At 47.7% G+C, this 25,948-nt stretch overlaps 1 protein-coding gene across 1 annotated transcript; it reads left to right on the top strand.

The window, feature by feature from the left end:
* Window positions 1-9,869: 9,869 nt before the first annotated feature.
* IER5L (immediate early response 5 like) lies at window positions 9,870-13,257 on the top strand. The gene has a single exon (XM_083722373.1). It carries the CDS (start codon window positions 10,120-10,122, stop codon window positions 11,431-11,433), a length of 1,314 nt encoding a protein of 437 aa, XP_083578499.1. The 5' UTR covers window positions 9,870-10,119; the 3' UTR covers window positions 11,434-13,257.
* Window positions 13,258-25,948: the final 12,691 nt, after the last annotated feature.

Raw genomic sequence — 25,948 nt, 5'->3', positions numbered from 1 at the left:
CGGCCCACTTGGAATGAAAAGTTGGACCACCCTGCTCTACAATAACAAAGGTGACCGCCATGACTCTAACAATTACGACTCGTGGGAAGGGTCTATTCAGAGTCACAATGCGACTTTAGCACTCAGAGGTCAACGGCCACCATTATTTTCCCACTGTGTCATCTGCAATAGAAATGCTGGGAGCAGAGATACTCCTTGTACATCGCCTTCATAGACCTCACAGAGGCCCTTGACCTCATCAGTCAAGAAAGACTCTTCACACTGCTCAACAAGATAGGATGCCCACCTTAGCTCCACAAGATGATTGTGTCCATCCACAAGGACAAGCCTGGCACCGTCCAATATGACGACTCATCCTCAGGCACCTTCCCTATAAAGAGGAGTGGAAAACAGGGCTGTGTTTTTGCCCCAACTCTCTTTGGCATATTCTTCTCCCTGTTGCTTTTATACATCTTCACCTTGACAGAAGACGGTGTTGACATCCGTGCAATGAGTGATGGGGTTCTGTTCAACCTGGCATGTCTCCATGCCAAGACAAAAGTGTGGCAAGTCCTCATCCAAGGGATGCTGTTTGCAGACAATGCAGCCTTGACAATGTGTTCTGGGGGAGCTCTACAGGTGATGAAGACCAGTATCTTGGGTCAGAACGTCTCCAGCACTCCACACATCAGCATTGGTGACCACATGCTTGAGGGGGTAGACCATGGGCAGGCAAACTAAGGCCCAGGCCAGGGCCGGATCTGGCCCAATCGCCTTCTAAGTCTGGCTCGTGGATGGTCTGGCAATCAGCATGTTTTTACATGAGTAGAATGTGTGCTTTTATTTCAAATGCATCTCTGAGTTATTTGTGGGGCATAGGAATTCGTTCATTATTTTTTTTCAAAATATATTCTGGCCCCCCCCACAAAGTCTGAGGGACAGCGGACCAGCCCCCTGCTGGAAAAGTTTGCTGACCCCTGTGGTAGACAATTTTATCTACCTGGGCTCCATCATAACCAGCAACCTCTCCATCAACACTGAGCAGGACAGGTGTACAGGCACACACACACACACACACCAATTTACATGCATTCTACTTGCATGCGACCACATATACGTGTGGCGCCTGGAAATAATTAAATAATTCAATTCATACCCAGAAATGGTAAGAGCTGGAGACCCTCCCCAGAACTCGAAGAGGATGTCACCGAGGGTGAAAGAAGCCCTGAAGAGACCTGGAGCACAGTGGGACTTTGTTTATGCTGCTCAGTCTCCCTGCCTAACAGCATAGCAGCCGCTTTCCTGTACATCCTCCAGCCTCCTGTCAGCCCCTGAGCTTCAGTTCCAGTTGTGGCTATTTTCTGATACAGCTTTCTTTTGGTATGGATTGGAGAGAAAGTGGCAGAGAGGGTATTTAAAGTGTGTTTGGAAGGTACTCACTTTACAGAATTTCACTTATGCGTGGGGGGACCTGGAATGTAAACCCCGAGTAAGCGAGGAGTTGCCTCTATTAGCAAGGCCAAGAAAAAAGCACACTAAGAACTCAGGCCAATGTAAGTTTCAATAGTGGGAGTAGTCCCTACTCACAAATAAATAACCAATTTTAACAAAAACTGATCCATTCAAAAGTATGTATTCTGACAAGGATTACAAACTCAAATAGAGGATTACAAACTCAAATAGAGATTAATCTCTATTTGAGTTTGTAATCCTTGTCGGAATACATACTTTTGAATGGATCAGTTTTTGCTAAAATTGGTTATTTATTTGTGAGTAGGGACTACTCCCACTATTGAAACTTACATTGGCCTGAGTTCTTGGTGTGCTTTTTTCTTGGTATATTTAATAACAAGAACTCCAACTTATTTAATGTTTGTGTTGGCAAGGCAGCTATGGCAATGGCTCACCTCTGTGATGCTAACATCCAATACTATTGAAGGTCTGCTACGCTTGGTGTTGAGATGTGGCAGCAACTTACACCGGCCAGGAGTGATGCGCCAATGCCTTCCACATGTGCTGGGTCAGGAAGATTTTGGGCATCCCATAGAAGGACAAGCGCCTCAAACAAAATTGTGCTCTCCTAAGCCCACATGCCCATCACGAATCATGGAAATGGAAGGTACCCCAAGGGTCATCTAGTCCAACCCCAGGCAATTCAGGAATCTCAACTGAAGCATCCTTGACAGTGTTGAGACAACAAATGACCACTGGGAGGAGCACAGAGAGAAAAAACGCCCTGGTGCATCTGCAGCAGCACAACCGGACACAACAAAGCATGCCTCTCTCATATCTGTCTCTACAGCCACGACAGGCACTGCGACCTTCCAACAGTTTGACTTCATTCCCAAAGGTTCACTCTTCCACTGTCTCCTAGGACAGATGGATGCCAACCAGCCAGATGCCTGTGGTAAACCCTAAAGTAAAGGTAAAGGGACTAAAGGGACCCCTGACCATTAGGTCCAGTCGTGACCAACTCTGGGGTTGCGGTGCTCATCTCACTTTATTGGCCGAGGGAGCCAGCGTACAGTTTCTGGGTCATGTGGCCAGCATGACTAAGCCGCTTCTGGTGAACCAGAGCAGCACATGGAAAAGCCGTTTACCTTCCCACCAGAACGGTACCTAGTTATCTACGTGCACTTTGACGTGCTTTCGAACTGCTAGGTTGGCAGGAGCAGGGACCAAGCAACGGGATCTCACCCCGTCACAGGGATTCGAACCGCTGACCTTCTGATCGGCAAGTTCTAGGCTCTGTGGTTTAACCCACATCACCACCCGCATCGCATTTAAACCCTAAATGAAACATTCTAAATGAAAAACCCCCAAATGTTGTAACTCCTTTTTCTTTTTTTTACACATTGGTATTGTCGACAGAGGAAAAGAGTAAGAAGGGAAGTCCCAAATGTTGTAACCTATCCTCATAAGAGAATAATAAACAAGCAGGGAGCTAGTATGGCATAGCAACTGGAGTGTCAAAGACCAAGACCTGGGAGAGACCAGGGTTCAAATCCCCACTTAGCCGTGAAGCTCACTGGGTGACCTTGGGCCAGTCACTGCCTTTTAGCCTAACCCACCTCACGGGGTTGTTCTGGAGATTAAATGAGGAGGGAGAGAACCATGCAGGCCACCTTGAGCTCCTTGGAGCAAAAGATGGAGCAGATATGCAATAAATAAATAAATAAATAACTACAAACAAGTAGCAATCAAGGGGGGAGGGAACTAAGAGTTTTAAATCCTGAACTGCATTTTCTGAATTACAGTGGTACCTTGGGTTAAGTACTTAATTCGTTCCAGAGGTCTGTTCTTAACCTGAAACTGTTCTTAACCTGAAGCACCACTTTAGCTAATGGGGGCCTCCCGCTGCTACCGCGCCACCACTGCAGGATTTCTGTTCTCATCCTGAAGCAAAGTTCTTATCCCAAGGTACTATTTCTGGGTTAGCGGAGTCTGTAACCTGAAGCGCCTGTAACCTGAAGCGTATGTAACCTGAGGTACCACTGTACTGGCGCCACCCTTACGGACACGTGAAAATATATGCTGTCCTGCTCATGAGGAAGGGCGGAACGGATCATAGAACCTGGGGAGTTTAGAAGGGACCTGGGCGACAGAGCCAGGAGATGGTTATCACCACACACAAAGTCAGGAAATTGATACAGTCACCGCTCAACTGGGAGGGTGCAGGATGAGGGCAGCTAACAGCAGACACTCCAGCTTTGGGAAGGAAGCAGGGCAGCTGTCACACTGCAGAGGGACTTCCTGCAGGGGCCTCTGGTGACCCAGGGGGAGGAGGCAACAGCTGCAGTCAAATGAGGATCTGAGAGCACGCTTTTTTCCTGACAGTCTGCAGCACCCCTGGATCCAAGTTTGTGCCAGAGCTGAGCTCTGGCGGGAGGACTAGGATCCTGCCACACCTCCCATCGTAGGAACACAGAAGCTGCCTTGTATATCAAGACCACAGGTCCATCTGGCTCACTATTGCTTGACACTGACTGGCAATGGATTTACAGGCTTTCAGGAGTTGCCTTTGTTGAGATGCTAGACCTCATAGTTCTGGATGATGGGCTGGGTTAGCTAACAGAGGAAGCTGCCTTACACACGTCACATGTTAAGTCCACCTGGCTTAGTATTGTCAACAATGACCACCACTGGCTCTCTGGGTTTACAGACAGGGAGGTCTTTCCAAGTCCTACCTGGAGATGCCAGGGATCAAACCTTCTGCATGCAAAGCAGGTACAGTGGTACCTCGGGTTAAGAACTTAATTCGTTCCGGAGGTACAATCTTAACCTGAAACTGTTCTTAACCTGAAGCACCACTTTAGCTAATGGGGGCCTCCTGCTTCCGCCATGCCGCTGGAGCACAATTTATATATATATATATATATATATATATATATATATATATATATATATATATATATTATTAAGGGTTTTCTTGTTTTACAGTGTAAGTGTAATGCCTCGTTTTTTTTTTTCCCCGTGTAACATTTTTACAAATCCATTTCATTTGTTGAGGCATTAGGGGGAGAAGAAAAAAGAAAAGAAAAAAGAAAGGAGGGTGGAAGGAGGGGAGATGGATGGGGGTGGGGTCGGGTAGCGGTGTTTCTATTATGCTTAATGTATGTAGTTTGGTGTCAGCGTGCTTGTGTTGTTCACTTGTGTTCCTTTGGTGGTGAGAGAGGTTGGGGTTGGCCTAGGATGTGATTGTTTGTTTGTGATTGGCTGTGGTGATCTTTGTTTTCGTGTGTGAGTGAGGTGGGTGGGTGTTTTGGATCAAGTTAGCCATATTGATTTGTATGCTGTTGGTGGATTATTGTCATTGTCCTGTTGGGCTGTGTATGTGATAAAGGGGAGCCATACCGGGGTGAAGGTGTCTTCTTCTGTTTGTCCCCGTGTCAGTTTCAGTTTGTTAGTTAATTTTTCTAGTAGGGCTGTTTCCCATACTATTTGGTACCATTGGTCCATGCTAACTCCTGACGCTGGAGCACAATTTCAGTTCTCATCCTGAAGCAAAGTTCTTAACCCAAGGTACTACTTCTGAGTTAGGGGAGTCTGTAACCTGAAGCGTCTGTAACCCGAGGTACCACTGTACTCTGCTCACTGAGCTATGGCCCCTTCCCCAAAGGAAAGGCAATCTGGTAGGCATTGTATACGTGGACTGTCAAAATGCTTTCAACAAAGTTCCTCAGCCAAGGCTACTGAGAAAGCTTAGCAGTTGTGGATGGCCCATCAAGTTCTGCATCCTGTTCTCTCAGTGGTCAACCAGATGCCTGTGGGAAATCTGCAAGCGGGACCCAAGCTCAACAACCCTCTCCTCTCCCGCTGTGGTTTCCAGCAACTGGGACTCAGAAGCATTGCTGCCTCCAGCTGTAGAGGCAGATCATAGCCATCATGGCTAGTAATCATTGATACCCCTTCTCCTTCCTCCTCCATGAGCTTGTCCTATCCTCTTTTAGAGCCACCTAGGCCATCAGTGCCTCCTGTGGGAAGGAGTTCCATAGTTTAACTCTGTACTGCATGAAAAAGAACTTCATTTTATCAGTCCTGGATCTTCCAGCATTCAGTTTCATTGGATGTCCACCAGTACTAGTGTTAAGGTCCTGTTACTGATTAGTAAGTGGTTAAAGAACAGGAAGCAGAGAGAAAGAACTGAACTGGACAGTTTCTCACAATGGAAGGAGGTCAAACCCCATTCCTGCAACTCTAATTTGTTTTAACTGTTTTTAATACAGCACTGTTGTAACCCACCCTGGGACCTGCAGGGGAAGAGTAGGTGTCTTTGTTTTTAGTTTTTTTAAAAAAGATTGACCCCCAAAAGAGCTCAATAAAATGGATGAATAGGCAACAAATTAGGAGTGCATAAAGACATATCAATGAATGTTGATGGGGGTCTGAGCCATACAGATGTTTGGGTCACAGAAGATAACCCAAGTAATGCAGTTTACCCAGCTGTGAAATGGGATCATCAGCAAAGGAACTGAAAACCTAAATGCAAATATTGTGATGGTGTGATTAACTAGTCTTGGAACATGACAAAAAAATCCTGTAGCACCTTAAAGGCTAATGCGCCTGCTAACAGGCATAAGCTTTCATGGACTCAAACCCACTTCTTTGGATGGGTGAAGTGAAATCTTAGTAGGCAGGCATGCAGGAGAGAAGAGTTGTAAGGTGCGAGTTGAATGGCAAGCAAGATCCAAACATTACAGTCGGTGTGATAAATGGAGGTGAAACGTGTGCTTAACATACACTGCCTTTACACTGGCAGATTAGTGATAATTTACTCAGCATGGCTGATAAGGTTGTACTCACCCATGTTATGGGAAGGGAACCGTTCACCAAAAAAATATCCTGGCACTGGTAAGCTAATTCCCACATACAGCACTAGAAGAAGGAGGTGGAAGAGGAGGAGGAGGAGGAGGAGGAGAAGAAAAATCTGTTGTGTTAATTTAACTCACAGGTGGACTGGAGCAACTCCACTACAAGGAAAGTTTGCAACATTTGGGGCTTACCACTTTAGGGGGGAAATATAGGACCCCCATATATATATATATGATGCAGGGTGTGGAGAAAATGGAGAAAGAACTCAACCCAGCTTTCTTGTGAGTAGAACCTGTACACTGGGAAGCCAATTAATCTGTTAGAGCAGTCATTTAAAGATCAGAGAAGCTTCCCATTTTGAATTCCCTCTGTCCCTCAGTTTTCCTGCCTTAAGATCACTTTGCCACGTTACTACATCAGTTTGCATTTTTTTTAAAAAAAGTCATCAGCATTTTTGTCTGCCTTATTCCTAACATACACCCATTTTGTCTGCAGTTTTGCCTAATGCACACCTATTAGCAAAACCATTTCCCTTACATAAGGCATGCTTGGGTCTTATTTTTCCCTAGCATAGTGCAAATTTATATCTTATTTTTGCTAATATATGCATTTTGTACACCATTTTTTATGTTCGTTTGTCGAAATTCGGAGAAGTGTGAATTTCAAAGGATAGCTGTGTTTTGGTTCACAGATCCTTTCGGAAAGTGAAAATTGGGGAGTTGCCCCTCAAAATGTAAATCACACCAGGTGTCTCCTCTTAAGCCTACTTTTCTTAGGCCAGAATCTATTTTTAAAAAGCACTTTATAGGCTCTAGAGAATTATAGCCTATGAATGCAATGGAGCTTAAGGGGAGCGGAGGTATGGACAGGGTTGCATTCTTAGGATAATATATCCCGGAAGAAAATATTGGGAAATGTGAAGGATCTTGCCAACACAGAGCTAGCAGATGTGGTTAATAAAATAAAATAAAAAGCCATGGTCTTTCACCCCTCAGAGTCTGCCTGGGAAGAAAGATTTTAAGACATCTTTACTCTCCTTGGGGGAAACTGTCAAAATGACTTGATCGTCTAGAATGACATCTGGAAACAACAACAACACAAATATAGCTTCTCATTCATAAGGCCCCAATACTTAGCTGCTGGTAACAACTGCACAGAAGGATTTAAGCAACACAGCAATTGGTTGGGAAGAAGTATATATTGTGCAGCCACAGTACGGGCCAGCAAATGGGTGGCTTTACAGAAGATGCTAACTTCCTTAAATATGAATAAAGATGGGGGGCCAAAAGTCCTCAGAGTCAGCACACACTAGAAGCATTTCCAACACTTCCATGTAGGAAACTGTACATGCCTTGCACTCTCATAATGTGTGGGTGTAAGCCGCAACAGCCAGGAGTGCAAGCAGAGAGAATAGTCTCGCTCGGAAACAAAGGCAGTTTTGTAAAAGGGTATTCCCCTTGAAAACATGCTGTGCAGTTTCACCAATTTTCCAGAGGGTAAGGGAGGCAAAAAGGTTTTCCCATTCAGAGTGAGCGTTTGCTCATTCTGAGTGTGGAGAAAAATGTTTGTCCATTTAGAAATCAGCCCCTCACTCTGATTTGGATTTGTGATGTCAGCACACCCTAAAGAGGAAGACATCCCAGGAAGAATGTTGAAGTAGTGCCAAAATCTGCCCTCTAATTCCTCAAAAGTTTTCTTCTTCTGTAAAATAGTGGTTTTTTTATTATAATATTTTCCTGTTTGCCATGCAATCATCTGAAACATTGCACAACACATTGTTCAGGGTGTTGTGTTCAAGTTAGGATGAAGACAGGTGTGTACTGATGCTGCTTCAGTGGTCCCCTCTGAGGAGCCCTTGGCTGCTTCTTCCCCTATAAGGGGAGTTTAGACTTTAGAGAAAAGACGAGTAAGAAGAAACATGACAGAAGTTGATAAAATTATGCAAGGCACAGAGAAAGAGGATAGAGAAAAGTTCTTCTCCTTTTCTCACAACACTAGAAGTCACAGGCATCCAATGAAGCAGAACATTGGAAGATTCGGGACATAGAAAATAAAGTACCGTATTTTTTGCTCTATAAGACTCACTTTTTCCCTCCTAAAAAGTAAGGGTGAATGCGTTTTATGGAGTGAATGCAGGCTGCGCAGCTCTCCCAGAAGCCAGAACAGCAAGAGGGATTGCTGCTTTCACTGCGCAGCGATCCTTCTTACTGTTCTAGCTTCTGAGTTTCAGAATATTTTTTTCTTGCTTTCCTCCTCCAAAAACTAGGTGCGTCTTGTGGTCTAGTGCGTCTTATAGAGCGAAAAATACAGTACTTCTTCATGCAGCACATAGTTAAACTATGGAACTCACTCAGGCAGTAGTGATGCTTACCAACCTGGATGGCTTTCAAAGAGAATTAGACAAATTCGTGGAGAGGACTACTAGCCACAATGGCTATGTTCTGCTTCCATAGTCAGAGGCAATAAAAGTTTCTGAATACCGGTTGCTGAAAGCCACAAGAGAGAAGAGGGCTCTTGTACTCAGGTCTTGCTTGTGGATTTCCTGTTGTGGCATTTGGTTGGCCACTGTGAGAACAAGATGCTGGACTAAGTGGGCCGACTTCGACATGATCCATCAAGACTCTTTTTATGCCCAGCTAAGTTTTTGGGGTCCATCAGTATCGGTTCCTTTGCTTGCAGCTTCCTATATCTCCAGTTTTTAGAAAGTCTTCAACAAAGGGCTCCAGAAAGTCACTCCATATCTTTTGGAAGTCTTGTTATTTAATTCCCCCACTCTCCTGCCTCATGAACTGCTACTTGCAGGGTGTCTTGAATCCAGCTTTCTGCACTTGGTATGGTCTGTGGTTTCCAGTGCCAGAGCTTTGTTACATACAATGGAATTTGAAGGAAAATGCAACTTAAGTTACTCTAAAAGAAAGTATTGGCGCACTCCAAATTGTTTGCCATGTACCTGCACAGGAAAAAGCAATACAAAGTAAATGATAATGATGATATTCCCTAGAGAATCACTTTCATTTTTATTTTTAAAAAATCTTTTTTAAAGTTCTACCTGTGTTTGTTTGTTTGTTTCCAGGATCTGGACTCATCCCTTGAATAAATTTTTCATTTCTTGAGCCATTCTGGTGCCAACGCTTTTGCACCTGCTTGCCAAGCGGAGGGGAAGAGAGAAACGGAGGCGGATCGCTGGATCCAGAGGCCCCTCCCCCTCCGAGGCCCCTCCCCCTCCCCCTCCGTCCACATGGCGAGGGCCTCACCTGAGAAGGGGAGCCGGGCGTCCGGGGAAGCGCGCGCACTCTAGATGGGTGGAGGGCTATCTGTGGATCGGGCCCTTTCAACCCACCCCCGACGGGGGCTCTGATCCCACCCAGGCTTCCCCGCTGGCCCGGCTTCCCCACTGCTCACTCCCGTCTCTCTCTCTCTCTTTTTCTCTCTCTCCAGAGAACCTTCCAGCCGTGCCAAAAAAGCCTGCTAGGTATTTGAATAGCACAAAGGAACCGCCGCGCCTCCATTGGCCGGCTGGTCCTCGGCGGGGCGGGCGCGGGCCGCCACTCGAGCCGAAAACCGTGCTCCCATAGGCCGGGGGGCGGTGCCGAAGAGGGTGCATAAATAGCGGGGGTCGGCTAAGCAAGGGCTTATTGCCCGCTGCATTCACCAAGCACGGCCGACAGTGGAGGGCGGAGAGCGAGCGAGCGCGAGAGAGAGAGCGCGCAAGGAGGGGTGCGGCTCTGCGCCTGCCCGGGGATGGTGAGCTGTGCGCCGGGCTGCTAAGACGGAAAGAGAGCCCCGCTCCAGGCCGGGCTCGGGGTGGATGTGGGCCCGGGGACGGGAATGGAGTGCGCCCTGGACGCCCAGAGCCTGATCAGCCTCTCGCTGCGCAAGATCCACAGCTCGCGGACTCAGCGCGGCGGCATCAAGCTGCACAAGAACCTCCTGGTCTCTTATGTGCTCCGCAACGCCCGGCAGCTCTACCTGAGCGAGCGCTACGCCGAGCTCTACCGCCGCCAGCAGAGCCACCACTACCACCACCCCCAGGAAGGCGGGCTCCTGGCCATGTCGCCCGTCGGAGGAGCAGGCACGCCCGCTTCGCTGGGCGAGATCGCGGCGGATTTCAGCCCTCTCCACTTGCCCGTCGAGGCAGCCGACGAGGCGGACGACGGTCTCCAGCACGGGCAGCTACGGGGCTGCGCCTTGGCTAGAGGGGGCGGCGAGTCGGCTCTGGAGATGTCCGGGTGCGCCCAGGACGAGGAACCCTTGGCCGGACTGCCTTCTCTCATGCCGCCCGCTCAACCCCCGGCAACCCTCTCGGGGCTCTGCAGGGACTCTCCTCTGGCTTTCTACCACCGCGCCGCCACGCCGCCGGCGCCCGGGCTGCTTTACGCAGTGCCGGGGAGCTGCGACTTCTCCAGCGGAAGCAACAGCGCCAGCACAGGCTCTGCTGTGCCGTCGGGGCTGGTCCCGGCTCCGTCCCCCTCCGCCTCTCCGCACTGTTCCAGCCGCACCACTGTTTTGGACTTGGACACGCACGTGGTGACCACGGTGGAGAACGGCTACTTGCACCAGGACTGTTGCTCGCCCTGTCCTTGCGGCGGCGGCAGCAGCCCAGGCGCCGCGGTGATGGGCGTCCCCCCCAGCCCGGGCTACAAGCGCAAATACTACCCTGGTCACGAGGCCGTGGAGGAAGGAGAAGAAGCGGTGAGACGAGGAGGAGGGGGGTCCGTCGTGGGGACGGCGACCCCAATTGGTGGTGTGGGCGGTGGTGGTCCCCCTCCTCCGCCTCACCCCGCCTTCGCTCCCTGCCCCAAGCGCGCCCGCTTCGAGGATTTCAGCGCGGAGCAGCCCCCGACGGCTCCTTCGCCGCCGCCGCCGCCACTTCTGACGGCGCCCCCGACGGCGTCTCCTCCCCAGGACTCGTCCAACATCTCCAACTTGATTTCCATCTTCGGCTCCGGTTTTACCGGGCTGGTAAGCCGGCAGCAGCAACAGCACCCCTACCAAGCCCACCAGCAGCAGCAAATCCACCACCAGCAGACGCCCCAGCAAACGCCGCAGCCGGACCCCGAGCAGCCCTTGAACGGGCAACTGTGTAGCAAGCAGGCGCTGGCCAGCTTGGGGGCTTGGACGCGGGCGATCGTGGCCTTCTAGCCGGGACGGGGAAAGATCCGACGGGGCGGGAAGGAAGAAATGCCTGCTGCTTGGCTCTTTTGGTGGGGGTGGGGAGGTTGGGGAGACCCTGAAACAAAGACTGAAGTTGGGGGGAGGGGGTGGCTTGGGGCAGTTGACAAGCCAAGCGAATGTTTGTTTGTTTTCTAAATTGTACCATAGAATTTACTTCGAAGATTCTTGCGCCTTTATTTTTCCAGAGATGATGAAGAAATAGTACCTATTTAAACAAAAAGCCCCAACAACAACAACAAGAGTTCTTTTGTGTCTTCCCCCCCACCCCCTGGATGGTGTTGAGTTGTTTCGTTTTTTTCTTTTAACTCTTTCCAGGCTTTATTGTATTTCATTTTTATTTGCCCCCCAAAAACATTGGTGGGGAGGGGAGGAATGCAGGAGGTGAAAAGATGGATAAGGAGAATAAGCTGTGTGAGAGAGAAAAGAGTTTACACCCGAGGTTAAAGTGCTCTAGGGAAAAGGTAGTTCTGGCCATTGAATTGTGACTCCAAAATTAGGGGAGAACTTCAATACCTGAAGCAACTCCTATCTCCCTCCCACAAGAAGTGTTGTAGAACTTGACACGTTGCCTTTTTCAACTGAGCCCAGAATAGTCTGCAGAACTATGGGCTGAATGGGGGGCTTTTATGCATTATTATTATTACTATTATTATAATTATTATTAAAAAAAAACATTTAAACCAGAAAACTTGCTGTGTTTCTTTAGCAATCTAAACTTTCCAAAATGCATTTTAAAAGGGGTGGGTCTCTATAGCTTCTTCCTGTCCCCCAAAACAGACACATTTGTATGGGGCTGGGATGTTTCCCTGCGTAGTCACTTGAGTTCTTATAAGGGGAAGGTGGGGTGGTCCTTCCTAGTTCCTGCTAGGGGTTCATAGGAGTTTTGGGATAGTGGAACAGACGGGGGTGGGGGGTGGACTCTCCTTCCTTGACCATCTGTCAAGGATGCTTTCGCTATGATTACTGCATTGCAGGAGGTTGGAGTAGATGACCCTTGGGGTCCCTCCCAACTTTACAGTTCTATGAAATCCCCCCCCTAAATAATAATAAAAACTTGCTAACATAAAAAAAACATAGTTGAAAACATCAACAGAGTGTACAACTTTTCCTGGTTGAAATCTGGATGATGTGATTAGGTATATGTAGCCTAATTTCATGTGAGGGTCTCTTTCCCCTTTTGTATTATTTGCCATTCCTTGAAGTATATAGTTCTGTCCAACACTGCTCTTTTTTAAAAAAAAAAAGTTTGGGGGAGGAAAGGTGGGGAGTGATGAGATCTCAACTACTTTACCCATCGTGCATAGCGCTCTCACAGGTCCTGCCTCCCTCCCTTCCCCCCAAATGTGTGTGTGTGTGAATGCCACAAGTAAATGTGTTAACACTATTTTCATGTCTTTAAATGTGGTGGGTGGTTTGTTTTTCCCCCTTCTCAAAATATTTTGAACTCTCCTGATGCAACCAGCAATTGTTTGGTCCTATGTGCAAAACAAGGTCTGTGTTTCTGTAACCCTATTCTTTTTTTTTCTTTCAAATAAACTTTGTGTTCTTTTTATGAAAGGGAGAAAATAAAGAACCTTTTGTTGTAAAAAGGTGGATTTTTCTGCTTTTGCCATCCAGCTTTCACATTAAAGCACTGTGTGTATTAAAGGACGCGTCCCTAAGCATTATTTTCCCCCTCTTTGTATCTCTGTATATTTTTGTGTGTGTGCATACTGAATTGTATATCACCGGGTAAAACTGTTCAGATTTGTTTAAATTTATAATCTTAATAAAAAGTCCAATTATAAAAAATGTTGAAGTGTGTGTACCTTCACAACTCAACCCTGAAAAAGACTGGCTATAGATTGCAGTTTTTAAAGACTTGGAAATCAAGCAGAGTTCGCAGCCAGATTCAAAACTCCCCTTCCCTGGTGGAGTTAGATCTCATTGGGATTATATCCATCAGAGTTTTAACTGGGAAGATCCACTGAAATTAACGGACCAAGGGTATTCATGTCCATTGATTTCAGTGGGGCTACTCTAAGCAGAGCCAGCACTGAATCCAACTCACTAATTACGAAAGTGGCTACTCTCAAGTAAAGTTTATTATTATACACATTTTTGGAGTGGCTGCTCCCTTGATCTGAATTAAATAAGCATTGGGTCAGGATGTTAGGAGAGTATTCTTTGAGACTTCTAAATCCAATAACTGATTTGCGAAGATTTATTCCTGAAAAATCTGTGATGTTAACTTTTTTATATACATTACACCTTTTGTGGAAAGACCCTGAACTCATCACAAGATACAGGCAAAATATTTGCTCACTCCAACTGCTTAACCAGAGTTCCCTTGGGGTGGGAGAGTTTAATTCATCACCCAATACTTTTTAACATGGGTTCTCTTATTTGTAAGAGATCCATCAGCAGGGAAAGGGGACAGAGAACTGTAGAAAACTTTCTCAACATCAGGAGGAAAAACCCAGTCTGCTTTCCCTGATCCCAAACATATTTTTTCCAAAAAAAAAAAAAAGCAAGCCACCAACAAAGCAGTTTACTCCCAAATAATCTCAAAGCTTGCTTTTGTTGTTTTAAAGATGAATATATTTGGAAAGTTAAATCAAGGCGTTTGCAGGGAAACCTTAAAATGCCATTTGCTCCCTTGTGTCTAAGATGTACTTCTGAAGTTTTAGGCATCCTGAGGTTTTGCTTTTTTTATAGCTGGTTAATCTCTGCTCTGTGCCACTTGGTGGTGTATATGAGTGTGTTCCACAGATACACGCGCACACCCCTCTTCCAACCAAATGAATGAAGGTAATAAAAATATTTTCTGACCACCTGCAGGCTGACCTCAGAATGATTTTAATTTTAATTTTATTTAAGCTCCGGCTTCCAGAGCAGCTTCAGAGGATGGGAGGGGGGGAGAGGGTATTTTTGTTCTTCGGTTGCTCCAAATTTAAAGGTAAGAAATTGCTGCCTTACCTTGGGTGTGAGGGTTTTTTAGCGGGGCGGGGGGCACTTTTATTCTCCGTTGTTTTGCACCAACCGCGTTTGCATTTGCAAGTCTGTTGTGAAGATTTTCCTACCTTGCGCACACACGCAATCTTTAAGGTGGAAAAAAGATCTTCCTTAAAACTGAGCTTTCCGTTTTTTACAAAAAATAACTTTATTATAAAAAACCTCTAAATTGTAATAGGGTTGATTTTTATCACAATTAATCGCCTGTTTTTGTTTTTTAAAGCAAGATTTGTAGTTTCCTCCCCTTTTTGAAAAGTCGGGATTTATTTTTTTAAATAGTAGTTTGTTTTTCTCCAACTAAAATCTTTTTAACAGCGGCGTGGGCTGGACGCCTCTAGGTGGTTGACTTAACTAAGGTAGTTGCTAGAGCTCCTCCTAGCGTCCAGCTCTGGGAAAGGCTGCAACTTGCTTTTCCGGGTAGATTGACCGGGGCGTTCTTTTCCCACCCCCAAAGCACATTTTTGCAGGAGGATGTTTGGGTGAGGTTGGGGGAAGCTGGAAGCAAACGGGATTTTCGCTTCAGTTAAGACTGGAGTGAATAGATTCAAAGTAAAAAGTTTACCCACCCCACCCACAATATCTCTCATATAAGTTGCATTTAAAAACAAACAAACAAACAAAAAAACCGACTTTCCAGATCAAATGAATGAAAGTGGTCTGGGAGTCTGGATTAAACTTCTCTACAGCCCTGCAATTAGGAATTGGTTAGCACTCCCAGCTCCCCTAACCATTGGCTGCGTTGGCTACTGAGAGTGACCGATAGCTGAAAGCCCATGGAGGGCAGCAAGTTGAGGGAACACTGATTTAGGTGTCTCCCTTTCTCATATGTGCTAACAACTTTGATGAATCAAAGTGATAATGTGCTTCTGAGCACACGAATAATATTTCGAGCAAGTATGCCACAGTCATATATTTTGAGAAATTAAAGCACTTGGAATCAGAATCGTAGAGTTGGAAGGGACCCTGAGAGACATCTAGTCCACCCCCCTGCAATGCAGGAATCTCAACTAATGCATCCAACCTCTGCTTAAAGGTAAAGGGACCCCTGACCATTAGGTCCAGTCATAGCCAACTCTGGGGTTGCGGCGCTCATCTCGCTCCATTGGCCAAGGGAGCTGGCGTACAGCTTCCGGGTCATGTGGCCAGCATGACTAAGCCGCTTCTGGCAAACCAGAGCAGCGCACGGAAACGCCATTTACCTTCCCGCCGGAGTGGTATCTACTTGCACTTTGATGTGCTTTCGAACTGCTAGGTTGGCAGGAGAACCTCTGCTTAAAAACCTTCAAAGAAGGAGAGTCCATGAAATATACTCGGTGTCCTGTAGTGCTTTCATGCTTTTTACTGCAGCTTGTAAAACAGTGATTGAATTGCCCCCCAAACCCTAGGCTTTTATATACATTATTTACACAATGAGTCCCGTCTGATTGGCTGATTCTGCTTCCCTCCTGGAGCCTGATTGGTCTTTTCCTGCAGGCCAATCAGTTGTTGCATTCTGGGATCCTACTTGTCTATTGTTCTAGGATCCAAGCTTAGTACATAACACCCCTCCCCTCTAAGTTCCCGTTGCGCCCAGGTTAGCATTCGTAGTCATTGAGGTATGCCAGTCGCCTACGTATGCGTTGTGGTCTCGGGTGTCTCTTGGTAGGGGTTCCTGGTTCTGGCTCTGGTTCCGGGGCTGCCAGCTGTGATGGAGCCATTGGGTTGGGCGCTGCTGGTCCACTCGGTCGTGGTTCTGGTTTCTGTGGCTGCTCGGCCTCAGGGGTCACTTCTGGACTTCCTAGTTCTGCCTCCCTTACCTGCTCCTCCTGCTCTATTGGCCTCACCCTTCTGCTATTCCCTTGGGATTCCTTTGTCCAGCCCTCCCTGGGTGTGTTTCATGTAGGGCTGTGAGGACCTTTTGGTGCAGAGGCTGGGGAACAACCACCCTGCTTCCCCATAACAGGCATCCCTTGTGGGCTGACAGTTCATGTTTACAGGTTGTATAGCCCACAAATTCCAACCCAGGGTTGCTACTGGGTCATCCCCGCAACTCCCAGTCCAGGACCTGGGAGATGACCCTGTCATGCTACTTCTGGCATGCTACTTCCGGCGCCTGAATGGGGCAGTCAGAAAGCTGTTCCAGGCTCATGACCCCATGTGCAGGTGCTGGGTCGGGGCTGGTCTCAGGTAGTGGCAGTCTGCTGAGGTCGTCCACTTGGCCCATCGCCTTCCTGGGCCGGTGGACCAGTGTATACTGGTAGCCGGCGAGGAAAATCGACCACCTGAGGACGCGGGGTGACAGTACTTGAGGGGTCTGCTTCTTGGGGGCGAATAGGCCAAGCAGCGGCTTGTGGTCGGTCACGTCGATAAAGGGACACCCATACAAGAAATCATGAAATTTCTTTACTCCCTTCACGATTGCCAGGCCCTCTTTGTCTATTTGCGAATAGTTCCTCTTGGCTGTGGAGAGGGTCTGGAAAAAGTAAGCCGCCAGCACCTCTCTTGCATCCAGAAGTTGGTGGCCTAGTACGGCGCCAACACCATAGGGCAAGGCGTGGCATGCCAGCACCACTGGCAACCTCTCGTCAAAGTGCACCAGGACTGAGTTCGAGACAAGCAGATCTTTGACTGCTTGGAACGTGGCCTCCTGGCGCTGCCCCCACACCCACGGGGACCACTTGTCTAGGAATCTGTGTAGGGGCTCCGCTACCGCTGCCTTGTGCGGTAAGAAGGCATGATAAAATAGTCCCAAGAAGGCCTGGAGTTCTGCCTTAGCCTTAAGTGCCAGGGTGTCGAAAATAGCCCACACCTTATCCCCAGTCGGGTGGACTCCATCTGCGTCCACCGTAAATCCTAGAAAGTCCACCTGTTGCACTCCTAGCAGACACTTTTCCCGCTTCACTTTGAGGCCGGCTGTCTGGAAACAGTGCAGGACGGTGCGGAGTTGGTCCCTGAACTCCCCCAGCATGGCCCTGGCGATCAACACATCATTGAAGAAGGGGTGACACCAGGAATTCCTTTGAGGAGAGAGTCCATTAGATTTTGGAATATGCCTGGTGCCATGCTGATGCCAAATTGCAGCCGCTTGACACGGAACACGCCCCTGTGCGTTACAGTCGCCTGTGCCTCTGCAGTGGCTCCATCCACTGGCAACTGCTGATAGGCCTGGGCCAGGTCCAGCTTGCCCAAAATCTTAGACCCCCCCCCTAGGGTGGCGAGGACACGGCTGACCACTGGCACCGGGTATGTATGAGCTGTAAGGGCCTTGTTTATAGTACATTTGTAGTCTGCACAGATGCAGACTGAGCTGTTGGGCTTGACAGGTGTGACGATTGGGGTTTCCCAGGGGGCGTTAGGCACCGGCTTGACCACTCCTTGCTCCACGAGCCAGTCTAATTCCTCGTTGATGCAGGGGTTAAGGGTAAACGGGCCCCAGTGGGCCTTGAACCTGATGGGTCATACGGTGGGGTCTAGTTGTAGGCCAAAGGGGTGGGCTGTATATCGTCCCAATGCCCCATCAAAAACCTCCAGAAACTCTTTGCAGATGGCGCCCATGTCCACCTGTGAGCTGGTGCGGTGCACCCCGGTGATGGCTAACCCCAGTTGCCCAAACCACACCAACCCCAGTAAGCTAACGTAGCTCCATGCAGCACGGGGCTCCCTCTATCTGTACCTCGATGTAATTTTTTCCACATTAGAATGAGGCGACTGGTATACCTGACAGTCTGTGATCTCTGTCGAGTTGCCTTGGTGTGTCGGACCACTGGGCCTGGGGGTCTTCGGTCAGTCATCTGGTTCAAGGCATCGGGCGGGGCGAGCACGGCACACCTGGGCAATGTGTCCCACTTTTCTGCATTGTCGGCATTCTGCGCTGCGGACACAGCAAGTCCTCTACTCATGTCTCTCCTCGCAGATTGCGCAGTTCCCCTCTTCCGGACAAGGGTGTCGTGGTGGGCGTGGGGCTTGTGTGCGCTGCTGCACTCGGTGCACATCCTCCCGGTCGGATTCTGAGTCGTCAGTGAGGTCCTCATGGTGGACCCTCAGTTGGGAAGACATGTTTGACTGGAATCCTTGCACTGACCTCTTGGAGGCTTCAGTTGCTAGAGTCTCCTCTAGGGCGACCTGGAATGTCAGGTCCTTCTTGGCATAGAGGCACCGTTGCAGCTTCTCATCCCTCAGGCCACCCATGAGGTGGTCATGGAGCATGTTCTCCAGCTCTGTGAAGTTGCAGAGCCTGGCAGCCTGGCTTATGGGTTATGGTTTCTCCAGGGGCCTGCTGCTTTGCGTAGAAGGCGTTGTGACACGCTACCACCGAGGGCTGTGGCAAGAAGTGCCCCTTCAGCCGTTCCATTATCATGTCGTAGGGGACAGTCACAATATTTGCGGGAGTGAGGAGGGCTCAGGCGATCTTGAACATTTCTTCTCCACAGACGCTGAAGAAGGTTGCCCTCTTCTTGGCTGCATCGGTGACGTCCTTTGCTCCAGGAGGAACTGGAAGCGGGTGGCGTATTCTTCCCAGTCTCCTGAGGCTGGGCTGAATGGCATGAAGCTGTTGTCTGTTGTCATTCTGGGTCCTTGGGTCCTGGAGCTGTAGCCTGGATGCGCAGTGCGATGCTGTGTTGCCTGTGGCAGCTGTGTGCGGTGTGCGGCAGACAGCTCAGCAGGATCCCACCTTCGTCGCCAGTGAAATATACTCGGAGTCCTGTAGTGATTTCATGCTCTTTATTGCAGCCTGTAAAACAGTGATTGAATTGCCCCCCAAACCTCAGGCTTTTATATACATTATTTACACAATGAGTCCCATCTGATTGGCTGATTCTGCTTCCCTCCTGGAACCTGATTGGTCTTTTCCTGCAGGCCAATCAGTTGTTGCATTCTACAATCCTACCAGCCTTATAGGCTGATTAACTTCCTCCTGGAGCCTAATTGGTCTTTTCCTGCAAGCCAATCAGATGTTGCATTCTAGGATCCTACTTGCCTATTGTTCTAGGATCCAAGCTTAGTACATAACAGTCCACCACTTCCCAAGGGAGTCCATTCCACTGTTGAACAGCTCCTACTGTCAGAAAGTTCTTCCTGATGTTTAGTTGGAATCTCCTTTTTTGTAACTTGAAGCCAGTGGTTTGGGTTGTACCCTCTGGAGCAGGAGAAAACAAGCTGGCTCTATCTTTCATGTGACAGCCCTTGAGATATTTGAAGATGGCTATCATGTCTCCTCTCAGTCTCCTCGTTTCCAGGTTAAATATACACAACTCTCTTAACTGTTCCTCATAAGGCTTGGTTTCCAGACCTTTTATCATCTTGGTTGCCCTCCTCTGCACACATTTCAGCCTGTCAATATCCTTCCCAAACTGTGGTGCCCAGAACTGGGCACAGGACTCCAAGTGTGGTCTATCCAAGGTAGAATAGAGCAGTACTATGACTTCCTTAGATTTGTTGAAGCAGCCTAGAATAGCATTAGCATTTTTTGCTGCTGCATCACACTGTTGACTCATGTTAAGCTTGTGGCCTACTAAAACCACTAGATCCTTTTCACTAGTACTACTGGCAGGCCAGGTGTCCCCCATCTTATATTTGTGCTGTCGGTTATTCCTGTTAAGTGTAAGGTAAAGGAAAAGGGACCCCTGACCATTAGGTCCAGTCGTGACCGACTCTGGGGTTGCGGCACTCATCTCACTTTATTGGCCGAGGGAGCCAGCGTACAGCTTCCGGGTCATGTGGCCAGCATGACTAAGCCGCTTCTGGGGAACCAGAGCAGTGCATGGAAATGCCATTTACCTTCCTGCAGGATCGGTATCTATTTATCTACTTGCACTTTGACGTGCTTTCGAACTGCTAGGTTAGATCCTTACAATTGGTCCTATTGGAATTCTTTCTTCTTCTTTTTTTAGTTTTGGCCCAGTTCTCCAACCTGTTAAGGTCATCTTGAATCCCAATTCTGTCTTCAGTGGCATTGCCTATCCCTCCCAGTTTGGTGTCAAGTGCACTCTGTGAGCACTCTTTTGGTTCAGTCAGGCAATCAGCTACAAATCCACCTAACAGTTATCTTATTCAGCCCACATTTTACCAGATTTTCTGCAATAATATCATGTGGGACTTTGTCAAAAGCCTTTCTGAAATCAAGATACACCACATCCACAGCATTCCCCTATCCTCCAAGCTTGTAACTCTATATATATAAAAAAGAAGAAATTAGATTTGTCTGGCATAATGTTTTTGAGAAACCCATGCTGGGTCTTAATAACCACAACATCCTTTTCTAAGCGCTCACAGACTGACAGACTAATGATGTTTTAGGACATTTCCTGGTATTCATGTCAAGCTCACAGGTCAGTAGTTCCTTGGGTCCTCTCCCCCCCCCCTTTTTGAAGATGGGTGTTGAGCAATTCCACCTTCTGTCACCCAATACCATTTTCTCCTTTTCCACACAAAGGATCTCTTCTTGCTTGTTCTTCCTCTTCCATCAAACACAGCCAAAGAAACATATTATCATTTTTGTCCTTTGTTAGGGAAGTCTATGGTCATAGCAGAACCTCCACATCCAGGGGCAGTCTACCTCTGAGTACCGGGGGGGACGACCAAGAACTGGAGAGTGCTGTTGCACTCAGGTCCTGCTTGGGGGCTTCCTGTAATAGGCATCTGGTTGGTCATTCTGAGGACAGGATGCCAAGCTAGAGGGCCCCCTTTGGCCTGATCCAGCAGGGGCCACTCAAAGCCATTCCAAACACATGTGTGTTCCAGTCTATAAGGCAGAGATGGGGGGAACCTGTGAGCCTCTAGACATAGTTGTCCCCCATCTCCCATTATCCCTGAACACGAGCCATGGTGGCTGGTGGGAGTCAGAAGTCCAACAGCAGCTGAAGGCTGGGGTTGACCCCCACAAGGTATCCTTTTCAGTCTTTGCCATGTGAATCCATCTCTACAAAGCTGCTTACTGTTTCCCAGAGCCAATCTCAAGCAGGACACTCTCTCTTGCCTAACCTACCATACAGGGTTGTTGTTTTTGTTAAGCTGGCATAGGAGGCATGTGGTCTTCTCAGAAGGAGGGCGGGGTGAGATGGTAAGAAAGTGTGTGTGTGTTAAAAACAGAGTAGTTTACAAGAATTCCAGATAAAACCATACAATTAAAAACTATGTAAAATGTTAAAATCAGAAATCAGTTAACTATTATAGAATGATGTATTCTTAATTCTTAAAACCCAATATATTGTTGGATGCATTTTGTTGAAGAGGGAAAATAAATATGCATTTTGAAACTGGTAAAGCTGTTCAGTTCCTTCTTGTGTAAAACATATCTCATTTTTCTCCCTTTTCCTGTGGTTTTGGTACGACCATTTCCCTTTCTTTCTCACCTATAGGTGTATTGTGGGAAATAAAAGAATTGTAATGTTTAATTAGAATAATCCAATTTATAGAAGTATAGGTGTGCGTTTGTGAGAGAGGGGGAAATGTGGGGGACAGACAAAGGCCTGGATGCCTAGTGGGGGGGTGTTTAGAGGCTCCAGCTGCTGAGAATGCACCCCCTCTTCTTCTTCTTCCCATCTCCTTCCTCCAGGGAAATCAAGCCTCTCCTCTTTTCTCAGGGTGAAAGTTACTTTCTGGATGCTGCAACAGACGCAGAATGAAAGACACTGGAGGTCCCCATGCGTCACCACGTGCATCCCAAAGGTGCCTCCCAAAGCATCAATATGCTCTGCTCGCCTGCTCCCACCATGGACTTGAGAGCGCTTTGCACAGATCCTGTTCAGCAGTGAAATCCATTTATTTTATTTTTAAATAACACAAACAAATGGGTACAGACGTGCACAGTGGTGCAGGCTGTGCAGGAACAGAGTTTGCTTCTTGACAAGAGTCAGTCTCTCTCTCTCTCTCTCTCCTGAAAGCCCAAACCCAGCCTTATATGCATATTCATAAGCACCTGATAAATTAATCATGATGTCAGTAACACTCAGGCTGCAAGGGAGGTGACAGGCAAATTTTGCCCTCTCCCCAGCATCTTTCCCTCATATTGGCTTACCGCTTTCTTGATTTTTGTTCCTGGTTTCCAAACACTGCTCTCAGGCCTCTCTCTCAAAGAACAGTGATTGAATTAGCTAGATAAAATGAACTCATCCTTGGAAATAAATAAATAAATGGGGGGGTGTAATTTGTTTGGGAGCACAAGGTCAACCTCTGCTTTCAGCCCCCCAAGCTACAAAGATTTGCAAATTAGTAACAGTAGGAGCAGACATCTGAGCATGCAAAGAGTGTGTTTTCACCCTCCTGGATACACATAGGATGAAGGCATGGGGTTTTCATGGCCAGTGGCATGATGAGCTGCTCAGCTGATTCCACTGTAGCTAGTAATTCCTGATAGCTACATCTAATGATTAAGGCTGTTCCATGTGGTCTAGAAAGGTGACCTTTGGCACCCGATTACTTTGATTGCTTTAAAAGGATTGAAAAGAAATTGACTGTTTTTTCCACCCTTGCCTTAAAACAGGAGACTAAGAAGTGGCTTAGATGTCTTCCACGCAACCCGGAAAGCAGAAATATGGTAGCCCATGACACCCAGATGAATTAGCAAGGGTCCTTCTGTAGGCAAAGCATGAGCTACAGCCCTTCCCCTAAAACTAAAGGTGCTAGTCCTCATTATTGAGGAGGGCTGGATTAAATGAGAACATGGGAAGCTGTCCTACTTAGGGTTAGAGACAATTGGTCCTTTTAGTTCGGTACTGTCTATACTGATTTGCAGAAGCTCTCCAGGCTCTCAGGCAGGGAACATTCCCATACCTACCTGGATATGCCACTGGGGATTGAACCTGGATACTGAGCTATTATAGAGGTTCTGTTGCCTGTCCATGCTCTTAAGCCAGCCTTGAGGAGGGCAGAAGCCAGGTGGCATCTAGGAGTGTGGGTTCATAAATACGGCATCATGCTTTATTTTACTAGGAAAATAGGCTATCTAGTACTTACTGTTTTCTGTTTGTAAAAATCCCATATGCATTAGTTCCTCCCTGTAGTTTGACTAGGAAATAAATCCCTACTTTATGGGGTCTTCTTGTTTTGAACAGTTCATTAAAAAAAACACAAAAAAACAGTTTGCTCCTTAAAGCCAAAGCAATGACCAGCACCACAAACAGTGGAAAATGCAATTTGGATTTGACTCATTTGCAGCTCAAAAGGTCAATGTGGGTTTTTGCACAGAAGAAAGCTCCAGATAAATAGGATTTACTCCTGAGTAAGCAGACCTAAGATTGCAACCTTCAGAGAGCTTCTTCCCTGATAGGCTCCTGATAGCGATGACTGATGAAACCAACTTGGAAATCTTGATTGAAGGGCTTGAAAAAGTAAACAATTCTTCCAAAAGTCTTCTAAATGTTTTGCAATGCACTCCTTTGGATCAAATTCCTGTTGAAATTTCATTTTTAATTACGGTATATCAACCCCAAAGAAATGTTAAAAAAGACTATGCAACTGTTGCATACAGTTTTATCTAGAGCTGTTACATTTAGTAGTTTAATTGCTTCAAAACATAGTAACATAAGAAGAGCCCTGCTAGGTCAGGCCAATGGTCCATCTAGCCCAGCATCCTCTTCTCAGTGGCCACCCAGATGCCTTAACAGGAAGGTCCAAAAACAGGATTTGAGAACACTCCCCACTTGTGATTTGCAGAAACTGGTATTCAGATACATTACTGCCTCCAACAGCAGAGGCAGACTATGAATGAGGTCAGTGGCACATCTAGTCCAGAATCCTGTTCCCACAGTGGCCAAGCACAACAGTACCCTCCCCTCCTAAGGTTTCCAGTAGCTGGTATTCAGAAGCATCGCTGCCACCCACAATGGAGGCTGAGCATAGCAGCAGGCAGGAAAGAGCCAGTGTGGTACAGTGGTTAGAGGAGCCTTTCTCAACCTTGGGTCCCCAGGTGATGTTGGACTACAATTCTCATGAGCCCTTCCCACTGGTCCTGTTAGCTAGGGATGTTGGGAGCTTTAGTACAACAACATATGGGGACCAAAGGTTGAGAAAGGCTGTGTTAAAAGTGTCAGACTAGGACCAAGGAGACCAGGGTTCAGCCCCCACCCCGCTGCCATGAAGCTCACTGGGTGACCTTGGGCCAAACACTGCCTCTCAGCCTATAACCTACCTATCAATGTTGTTAGGAATTAAATGAGGGAGAGAAGCATGTATAGCACATTGAGCTCCTTGGATAAAAAGGTGGGCTATAAATTCAACAAACAAACAAGGAAATAAGGCCTGACAGGGCAAGCTGTAGGAAGACAGGCAGAGCTCAGCCTTCTACTACACACACTTCCCTGCCATGCCCTCACTTTGCAGATCTTCTGTTTTAAGACATAGAGAGGGCTTATTTTTAGCTTGTAAGCGTTTCAGGGCAGGGACTGGTCCTCAGAATGTGTTCTGGTTTGCAACTATTCTATGGTGAGTACATTCCATTAAACTAGCCTGGGGCCTTTCTTTCAATCCCAGGGCCCACACTGCAGTAGTGGGCACCAGCAGAGGGGGAAATGGGTGGAGCCTCAAGTTTGAGATGGGTTAAAGGTAATCTGCTTTGATCTGTTTTTGGAGCAGATCAAACTGGGTTTGAGGTTTTATTCCCAGGCAAACCTGGCAATGCTGAGGATTGAACCTGCAGCCTTTTGCATCCCCTAAAGCAGGTTTTCAACCTTTTTGAGTCCATGGCTCCCTTGTTCTTTCTGTGACACTCCTGTGGGGCTCAGGAGCCCCGTTGTGTCACCCCTTGCTGTAGAACTGGCAGCCTCTTACCCTTTTGGGAACACCCTCCCTTGTAGAGTGTTCCTTCAGCCTCCTCTCCTCTCCCCTCTCCCTGGTCTCTGAGCTGCCCCCGCCCCTGTCCCAAAGAGAGGTGCCACCTCACACTGTCCCACACGGGTCTGGGACCCTCTGTCCACTCCCAATAGCAAGGGCTGGCAGACTGGCTGGCTAGGCTCCCTCGCCCACTTGCTTGCTTACTCCGAGGCTGCCTCAGCTCCTGGCAGCTAGCACCCCCTGGCCAGCCCCAGAGGCACCATTCGCCTGGAGAGCTTGTAGCCCGGGCTGCTGCAACAAACAGCTGTGCAAGCCTTTGGGAGGCAGAGATGCGAGAGGGCATCAAAGCAGGGAGGGAAGGAAAAAGGGACAAGGACCTGTGTTGCCCACGGCACTCCATCATTCAAGGCACCCCAGGCTGCCACGGTACACTGGTTGAAAACCACTGCCATAAAGGTAAAATTCTAGTCCTCAAGGTTCTGAATAAAGGGCTGAATTTAATGGGATAATGAGAACATTGGTCATCTAGCTCAGTACTATCTACACAAACCAGCAGCAGCTCTCTAGGGTTTCAAGGAGGGAACATTCCCAGCCATACCTGGAGATGCTGTCTGGGACTGAACCCACAACCTTCCACAAGCAAAGCAGATGCTCTGCCATTAAACTACAGCCCTTCTTAGGAACACTGGAACCTGCCTTATACTGAATCAGAACTAGCTCAGTACTGTCAACACTGACT

Source organism: Podarcis gaigeae (genome assembly GCF_964106915.1).
Source record: "Podarcis gaigeae genome assembly, chromosome: Z".
NCBI classification, from domain to species: domain Eukaryota; kingdom Metazoa; phylum Chordata; class Lepidosauria; order Squamata; family Lacertidae; genus Podarcis; species Podarcis gaigeae.
The sequence above is the reverse complement of the archived record's forward strand: the minus strand, read 5'-3'. Positions and strand labels throughout refer to the sequence as shown.

Excerpts from the sequence above, each read along its gene's own strand:
- IER5L (XM_083722373.1), top strand. The coding sequence starts at position 10,120 with ATGGAGTGCGCCCTGGACGCCCAGAGCCTGATCAGCCTCTCGCTGCGC.